Raw genomic sequence first — 8908 nt, 5'->3', positions numbered from 1 at the left:
GTCATAGTAGTACAAAAAAACGCATGGCCCAGATAGCAAATCGAGCACAGCGATCTACTATAGGCAGGGGCGAAGGGGGAAGAGCTTGGGAAATGAGTACAGGGGTAGCGACTGAATTCATGAGTGCTCTCGTTTTTCAGCCAGGCGATCAGCACACAAGTGGTAGCTATTTCATTCTTAGACGTGACATATATCGAAATAACTTTTAAAAACATAAAGGGATGGAGATAAATAAGATAAGTGGTGTTCTGGTACGTGTTTGACAACTGGCTGTAGGGAGGAGGGCGTGCGTAGCAGTCAGTCACCTGTTCCTGTGGCATAAATGTTCCCGCCATAGCTGATTTCAAACTACCAATATGACACCAACCAGCTCACAGAATTCCTGAAAGTGTAACAGTCAGCACTCACAAACCGATATAAGCTGGCTCCAACACACCATTGTCACTGAAGGTGGCAGCTAGGTACTCTGAAGGCCAGAGCCGGAGGCCCAGACTCCCTCTGAGGGCTTTTCCAACACCCTCGGAGATAGATCGAAAGCTGGATTGTATTGACTTATTGCTGTTAAGTTACCCCTAAACCAAGCAGTTTAAAACAACAAATGTTTGTTATCTCACACCGCTTCTGAGAGTCAGGAAAACATGAATTAGCTGGCTGGCTGTGGCACAGGATCTCTTCTGAGGTTGCAGTCAAGCTGTCAGACAGAGCTGCAGTCACCGGTAGCAAGTGATGAGACAGAGGGAGAGACAGAGACAGGGAGAGAGAAAGACAGAGACAGAGAGAGAATGAGATGGAGATGCAGTGACTTTTATAACCTAATCTCGGAAATGACACACCAGCCCTCTGAGGGACCCTGTTATCCACACACGGCACCACTGATACAATGCCCAGGGGGTGTGACAACGATGGTGAGCAGCAGGGATCACTGCGGGCCGTCTTGGAGGTCGGCTCCCACACGGATCGCAGTTGAAGGGGAGCACTGGTTGTCCTGAGATGCTAGGAAAGAGGCTGGAGGGTGCCTAGAGTCTCCGCACGAGGAGACATGGGAACCCAGAAGGCCAACCCCTGTGTGCAGCTCAGGAACCCGAGAAGTTTATGGGTTACTGGAAAGCATGCAGCTATTCTTGTCGGGAGCCCAGGCTTTCAGTCTCACCTTGGTCCTAGTGATAAGGACCAGGCCTCACCTCTCCCTGCCTTCCCTCTGCTGGTGCAGATGCTGGGGTCCTGGCACATCAAGCCCTAGACCAAAGTCACCTTGTCCAAGCGCTCAAGAGTTCCTTCTTCCCTTACATTCCCCCTCAGTCATAACAAGAAACCCTTCTTATTTCCATACCCTGCCCCTGCCACGTTCCCACTAGCCCCAGAGAGCAGCATATGCTACTATGTCCACCAGTCACATGTCCATGCTGGCCTCTGAGATCCCACTGACATTTGGAGTCTGGTGTTGATCTCTGAGTGAAATAAAACATTGCCCCAAAATGGAAGGAGGCACAAGGCAGGCGTGCTGTCACTCTGCTTACATGGGGTATTCATCCTATGAAAACTCATCGAATGGCACACTTGCGATCTGTACGATTTTCTATGTGGATATCATACTTATGAGTTTTTCTTTGAGCAGTCCCAGAGACAGTGACATCTGTGTCTGGGAAGAGGCCAGACAGACAAGGAAGCATTCTTTCCGAGCTGCTGCCTACCTGTCCTCCAGGGAACCCAGGGAAGATGTGGGGCAGCTCCGTTCAGGCGGGATCTGGGGTGGAAGGTCTGAAAAGGGATAAAATTGGATGGTCCATGGCACCAGGGTAATAAAGGGACCAGTGAGATGTTCAGGGGTGTAGGCGTCCCCGGCACTGCTCACCCTCCTCAGCACTGTCCAGACCCAGCTGCCAGGTCTCAGGAATTATGAAGCATACTCTGCAGTAAGGGGGTGATAAGGACAGGGGTTCCCAATGGTCAGGATCCAACAGTGCAGCCGTGCTTTCTCTTGGTAGACAGGTCGGTGGGATATCGGGAGTGGGAGACAATGGGGTCAGACCAGCACCATCAAGTGGAAGATAAGGAAGGTGCCCCACTATACCCGGTTCTCCATACCTCCTCCTGGGCTTCACCCTTCCAGGCACTATTCACTGTGTTCCTCTTGATCCTGGAAGACAAAACTGATCAAGTTTTGTCACCACAGTGCCTAGCACACATTGGCTGCTCAGTAAATGCTGGATGAGGAAGAGGGACCTAGGCAGGCCTTTTTATGTCCCGTCATGTGCAGCCTTGGTAGAAATGGGGTGACGAAGGGACGTGACTGTGGCTGGGGAATCAGGGAAGAAATTGGTGGTGAGGATCCTGGCTGTCCAGGGACCAGGCCCACTGGCGGGTCAGGATTTTCTTGTTTTCTTTCCCTTGCCCAGTCAGGCCAGGCTAAGTCCTGTCGCACCAAGTTACATACCCAACACCCACCCCTTTGATTTGCAGGCGGTGCCAGGAGGAGATGGCCCTCAAGATGCCAGCAAAAGGTGCTGAGCTAGCACAGCGCTTGCCCTAGTGGCTGGATGGGGGTTCAGCTGTGGGCACAGCTAATGCCCCACCCATGGGGTCCTTAGAGTGGCTTCCTTAGTGTCCCTAGATGGATCTGTTCCCCAACCATTGCAGCCAGCCAGCTGCTACAGCCCGGCCAGAAGCCATCTCTCTTACCCACTTGCCAGGGGAGCCATGCTCGACTGGGCTCCCATTTCCAGCTCCTCACTGAGTCCTCTGACCTGCCGAGGCCTGTGGTCAGGCTCAGACCACACCCAGACCTCCTGGTTCCACACTGATGCCCTACCCTACCTTTGCCGGGGGCACTTTCTGCCAGTCCCTCTGGCACTATCTGTGACTGCCCCCCTCTCCCCAACCCTCTCTGTGCAATTGTCATTTCTTATAAAAATTAACCCCACCTTCTTTCCCATGCGTAGACAGTGCCGATTCAGAGACAAAAGCGAGACGTCCACCATTCAAGTGCCCTTGATAGTGGGTCAGTCCCACCTTGGCACCTGCAGTGACAACAGTGACCGGAGGGAGACTGGAGCACCGAGGTTCTCAAAGAAGCAGCGGCTCCAGCTGCTCTGTGGTGCCACAGAGCCCAGCAAGTCCCCAGAGCCAGAGGCAGGGGTGTCGGCCGGCACTGCCTTTGTTCTTCTTCCCTGAGAGGGGGGCCATGCCTGCTTCACCCTCTTTCCCCGGAACAGACTTGTTCAGGTGCATCAGTGACAGAATTGTGGCTAAAGCTAGATTCCTGGTCCTGGACGACCAGAGGCTGAGGACCCACATCTCAAACTGTCACTGGAGTGTGTTCCTTGTAACCCAGTCCCTCAGTTTGTTCTGGGGTGAAATCGATCTGAGGTCCAAACCAAGTTTAGGTAACATAGTAAGCTCCAGGCCCTTGGGGGGAAGGGGCGGGGATGTCACAATGCACGTTAGCACAGTAAAGGCTCTGAGAAGGCCTGTGGGAAATAAACTTATTTAAATCCATGATTCCTAAACTTTCTCTGTCACAGACTTTTTATTTTAGACCACGTGCTAATGGAACACCTTCTGCATCTTTGGGGACCACCTCACTCAGCTTCTTTCCTCACCAGGAGGTCTCAGGCAGGGCCTTGACCCTCACTGCCACTCCCAGGGGGCTTGTCCCAGGGATGGAGGATTCAGTATCCTCCCTAGTGTGTCCAGGGAGCAAGTGCTTCGGTGGCTGGGACCTTGTTAAAAAGGCGGGACCTCCAGCCCCACCCCAGCCTCCTGCTCTGCGTGTTACCACCCCCCCCCCCCCCCCCGTGAGGTGACAAGCAGCAGTGTGAGAAACACTTGTCCACCCTCCACATGGCTGGTTGGGTCACCTCCCCAGCCACATTTTGAACCTCGCACCTGTTTGGGCAATTCCTCACATTACGAATCCTCCTTCCCAAGGCCCATGAGGGGGACCAAGGGGGACTGCTAGCCATCAAAGAGGCCTGGCTTTTGCAGAGGCTCATTGAAAGGTCTGGGGAGTTTTTCCAGCTCGGCCTTTCATCCTTGCTCGGATGTCTCTTCCACAGAGAAGCCTGGAGCCTCGGAGATGGTCCTCTTGGGGAGTCCAACCAGAGCGCCTCTGAGTCAGCCACAGCCTCCCCTAGAAGGTCAGCAGTGGTCATTCAAGGGTCAGACACAGTCACTCTTAGCAGCTCTCCCCGCCACCCCCTTGGATAGAACCCGAAAGAAAGAAAAGGTGAGCCAGCGTCTAGGGAGAAGACATTTATTTAGATTTTGCTACATAAATAGCTATGGAAAGCTGGGAGGACTGAAGGGAGCAGCCGCTGTCTCCCTCTGCACACTAAGGCCACCAAGGAGCCCGTGGGGACGGGAGTGGGGAGGAAGCCTGGGAATGACTGGGAGAGACAGGAACTCTGGGCGCTATCTGGCATGAGGCCCCCTATATGAGAGAGAGAAAAAAAGGGGGGTGGGGCTGACAGCCCAGATGTCATGAGGGAGAGAGAAGTGGGGGTCAAAGAAGTCACAGCACTTGGAAGTCACTGGGTCAGAGCCTGTACCACGTCCTTCACCAGCATGGTGCCAATCACCATCTTTTCGCTGTTGACTGTCAGCTGGGCAGGTCCAGCAGGCCGCGCATCCAGGGTCAGCAGGACCAGGCTCCCACTGGTCAGCGTCCTCCCTGCAAACCTGAGATGGGGGTAGAGGGAGGGGCTCAGCCCTGGGGCATAGGACCCCTCCTTAAAACAGGCCCAAGAGCCCATCTCTTCCCCTCTGCTAGTGGCCTAGTACCTGTACTCATCAGACGTCCCACAGGGGACACGACCCAGGTTGGCAGTGGTGGTCACCTTCTGTACCACAACGTGGTCACTCCGACAGGCGTCCAGCAGCGTGAGCTTCTCTGTGATCTCGTTCATGCCTGTCAGCTTTCCTGGGGGCAGAGGTCATGATGCGGGCAGAGGCCTTGGTAGTTCACCTAGGTCTGCCCGCTGAGCATCTGCGCCAAGTTCTCAGGCTGGGCAGGTCTGAATGACCCTCCCCTGTCCTGGAGAGGAGGTACTTCCCTCAAGAACTCCCCTGGCCCTTCCTCAAGAAGCCTTTGTCGGCCTCCCAAGCCCACCTAGGGCTCCCACCCACGCTGTTGACCAAAGACTGATTTGGCACTTCCCCATCGTCAGACATCTGGGCCACCAGCCCTTGATGGCCAGTCACTTCTCAGAGTTTCCTGCACCCTGGACCCCACATCCCTTGGTTCCTCCCAGGTGGCCCTCCAACCGAGTTCAATCCCTCCCGGCTCCTGAGGCTGAGTCCTCACAGAAAGAGCACTGGTGGCTGCTGCACTCCTGGCCAAGGCCAAGGCCCTGGTCCTCACCAGACAGGCCAGGGTCCGGCAGGCACATGCAGCCCTCACAGGTGGACCCCTAACTTCACCTGTGCAGTAGCTCCAGACCTGGCCAGGGCTTCTGAAGCCCGCAGGGACGCGCAGCACCCGTGGAACCCCTCGCTGTAGGGCTGACCTCTCCTCTTCACCCACACGCTCCGGCAGCTGAGTGTGCGCCTTCATCTGCCCTCCTGCCTGCCTTCTCCTCTGCCTCCCTCGTCTGGGCCTCTGCTGCTTCTCTCCCCCTGAGAACGCCCCTCTCCTGCTGCTTCTATCCGCTCCTCTTGCCCTGGCCCTCTAGTCCCTCCATGTTCGAGCCTCCTTATTCCTAAGAAGTTCTGCCCAGAAGCAAGATTCTTCATCGTGCCAAGGCTGTGTCTCCCTCCCCATTCCTGGCCAAAGTCCTCCAAAGACTCCAATTCCCTCAAGCCCTGGTTTCCTTCAACCCACTGCAGCTGGCCTCTGTCCCCATTTTGTAATGACCTCCTCTCTCTGATGCTGGCGGAAGCCTCCGGCCTGCTGGATCTGAAGGTCTCAGTCCCCCTGGCCTGCAGACTCCCCGAGGCACTTCTGCCTTCTCCCTCCCCTCCTTCTCCTCCTGAAGGATGCAGCTTTTCCTCAAGGACAGTCCTTGGCCCTCTTATCTTCCCGCCCATCTCCCAGGGTGATCTCAGCCATATTTACAGCTTCAATTATCACTCTGTGCTCATGACTCCAGCCTTGAAGTGTTTCCTGGGCACAGACCCACATTTTTAGTTGCATACCAAACACCTCCTCCTGAATTTCCCAAACGCGCTGCAAAATCAGCTTATCCAAAACTAACCATGCTCTTCCCTCCTCCCTCACCCAAATTCATTCTTTCTTATTGCAGATCAGGGGTTTGGCAAATTACATCCGGCAGGCCAAATCCAGCCTACCACCTGTGTGGCCAGTAATGCTTTTTTAATATTTTTAAATGTAGGGGGAGATCAAAATGTTAATTTTATGACACACGAAAATTGTATGAACTTCAAATTAAGTGTCCATAAATAGAATTTTATAGGGACGCAGCCACACTCATTTATTTACAGATTATCGGTGGCTGTTTCTGTGTTACGACGGCAGGGTTGAGTGATTTGCAGCACAGACCACATGGCCCGCCAAGTCTAAAATGTTTGCTTTATGGCCCATTACAGAAAAAGTGTGCGACCCCTGGTCTGGGCGAAGGACACTGCCACTCTCCCTACCATCCAACCCAGAAATTCTGGAATAGCTTAGATGTGTCCCCTCCTCCTTCTCAGGGAAAGTGCCTGTGGCTTCCCTCTTCCCAGCACCACTCCCCCGCCCAGCCCTTCCTTCCCTGTCACAGCTCCAATCCTGGTCCTCACCCTCTCACAGATCTACTGCAGCAGCCTTGCACCTGGTCACAGAGTTTGGTGCCAGGTCACACACCAAGTGAGTGGCAGGTTCGGAACTTCCACCAGGGCTCACGGAGCCCCCATTTCTCCCATTTAGGCTGCCCGGCCTCTTTTCCTGCTGCGGGGGGCCGAGGGGGGGGGCTCCCAATTCCAGTCCAAGCTGTGACTGCTGCCCGATTCCTCTTTCTGAAGTGGAGGCCTGAACCTGTCCCCTTCCTCACTCAAAAACCTCCAGTGAGTCCTCTACTGCTAGGAAAATGAAACCTACAGTCCTTACTTCTCCAATGATGTAGTTGGACCCACTAACCTCTGTGAACCTTCCGGCTCTGAAATTCTAGGACTGAAAACCTTTACCGTAGCATTCGAAGCTTCCGGAAACTAGATCGAACATATTTTCGGCTTTGTTCTTACTCCTCCCCTGGGCTAGGGACTCCATGCCCCAAACCAAACTACTTCCTCCCTCACTTCCCGTAAACTTGCAACAACACTTACTCGTGATGTTTCCCCCAGTTGGAATGCTGGCCTAGAATTTTCTGCCTGGCTGAGTCCCAACTCTCTCCAAAGTCTCACTGAGGTGTCCTGGACTCTGTGGAGTCTTTGCTGGAGCCACAGGCCACAAAGCCTCTGTGTCTGGTGCAGCTGAGGGTCCTTCAGCACGACCGTGTCATGGGCTTCTCTGGTCCCAGTAGGCGGTGCTGAGTCCCCTCCTTTACTGCCCCCAGGGAACACTCACCTTGTTCCTTCTTGAACTCATTCTCACTCATGAACACGGGAGCCATCAGCTCCCCCACAGGTGGCTGAATGGAGACGTAGAACTGTCGAGTTTGGGTGCTGGGGAGGGTGGGAGAAGATAGAGAGAAAGTGAGGCCAGCATCTCTGTCCTCGCCTCCCGCTTCGTCTGGGGCCAGGGCTTCTAGGCAGCAGGAGAGTGAGGTGAGAGCCCTGAGGCCTTGGGACAGCTTCGGGACCCACCAGATCATGACATAGCCCCGCCAACCGCCACCTCCAGCTCCAGTTTGTTTTGATACCACCTCTCCCCAGCCCGCCGTCCCACCCCACCATGAGATGAACAGGTACCACAGCTGGAAGTTGGCCGCCTGGGTTGAATCGCAGAAATTAATGCCCATGACAGCAGTGGCAGACTCTCCGGGTGCCAGGGACTCTGCAGTGGGACGAGACAGAGACGGGGAAGACACCATCACCCTCTGAACACAGCTCCTCTGTGGAATCCTATCTTTCTGGGCCCCAGGAAACAGTTCCTGGCTCTCTCCTAAAGTCTAAACTCCAACGCCCTTCTCCCGACCCTCACCCATTTAAGTCGGTCTTGAAACAACCAAGCCTCCAGCAGCTCCTGCCCTGATTCAGACTCGATCGTTTCCTAGTCTAACCTGTCCACCAGGACATGGATCGTGTTAGATGTCATCTCTGTGCCCCCCAAACCTGGCCCCTGGCCTGGCGCAGACAGGACATCGGGAGCCACAGAAAGACTGCCCAGGAGCCCCCTTCTCCACCATGTTCAAGGCCATTCTGTACCGATTTCAGGAAATGCCTGGATGCTGATGCCAGCAGGCAGCCTGGGGGTGCCCACATGCAGACTCTTGATGGGGGTGTCAGAGCTGTTGGAGAAGTGGACGTGCACAGACACCATGTGGGGATCCCCAGAGAAAGGCTGGCGACTGAAGGCGTAGTCCACAGCCAGCCCCTCGCCAGCTACACGGTGTAGCAGCTCCTGCCTCCCGACTCCTGACACTGGGCTCAGCAGCTAGAAGGCAGGAAGCGGAGGGGAAGTATGCAAATGAGCAAGAAGGCGAGACCGTGTTCCAGCCTTGTCCCTCCCCAGGTTCCTCCAGCAACAGGGACTCAAGGCTATTCCCTCCATCACACCCCCTACACACAGGTCCACACCTTAGGAGGCAGCACAGACCTGTGTCTCTGTCCTGTCCCACTCACCGAGGGCACCAGCGGGGAGTCCGTGAGTGTCAGGCCCTCCAAGTCAGCAGCTAGACTGGTGGACACAGCCGTGGGGGGAGACACAGGCTGGACACTGGGAGGGGTGACTGTGGGAACAGATGAGGAGTACTGTGATGGGGAGAAGCAAAGTGGAATCGCCCTAGGTTGGGCAGGGAGCCCTGGGCTCAGGGAG

At 55.0% G+C, this 8908-nt stretch overlaps 1 protein-coding gene across 2 annotated transcripts in view; it reads right to left on the bottom strand.

Moving 5' to 3' along the window:
- Window positions 1–4286: 4286 nt before the first annotated feature.
- Window positions 4287–8908, bottom strand: part of AP3B2 (adaptor related protein complex 3 beta 2 subunit) — a 44246-nt gene continuing 39624 nt past the window's right edge. Inside the window, exons 1-6 of one of the 2 annotated variants that reach the window (XM_023520978.1) lie at window positions 8716–8816; window positions 8299–8527; window positions 7843–7927; window positions 7499–7596; window positions 4780–4918; window positions 4287–4677 (exon numbers count right to left, since the gene is read on the bottom strand). In XM_023520978.1, coding sequence (XP_023376746.1) covers window positions 4527–4677; window positions 4780–4918; window positions 7499–7596; window positions 7843–7927; window positions 8299–8413 — 588 coding nt within the window. In that variant the 5' untranslated portion in view covers window positions 8414–8527; window positions 8716–8816 and the 3' untranslated portion in view covers window positions 4287–4526. Of the gene's footprint in view, window positions 4678–4779; window positions 4919–7498; window positions 7597–7842; window positions 7928–8298; window positions 8528–8715; window positions 8817–8908 lie in introns of those variants that run through there. The other variant, XM_011376118.2, reaches the window with a different exon arrangement.

This window comes from Pteropus vampyrus, unplaced genomic scaffold (genome assembly GCF_000151845.1).
Source record: "Pteropus vampyrus isolate Shadow unplaced genomic scaffold, Pvam_2.0 Scaffold286, whole genome shotgun sequence".
NCBI lineage: Eukaryota > Metazoa > Chordata > Mammalia > Chiroptera > Pteropodidae > Pteropus > Pteropus vampyrus.
This window is presented reverse-complemented; position numbering and strand designations above follow the sequence as displayed.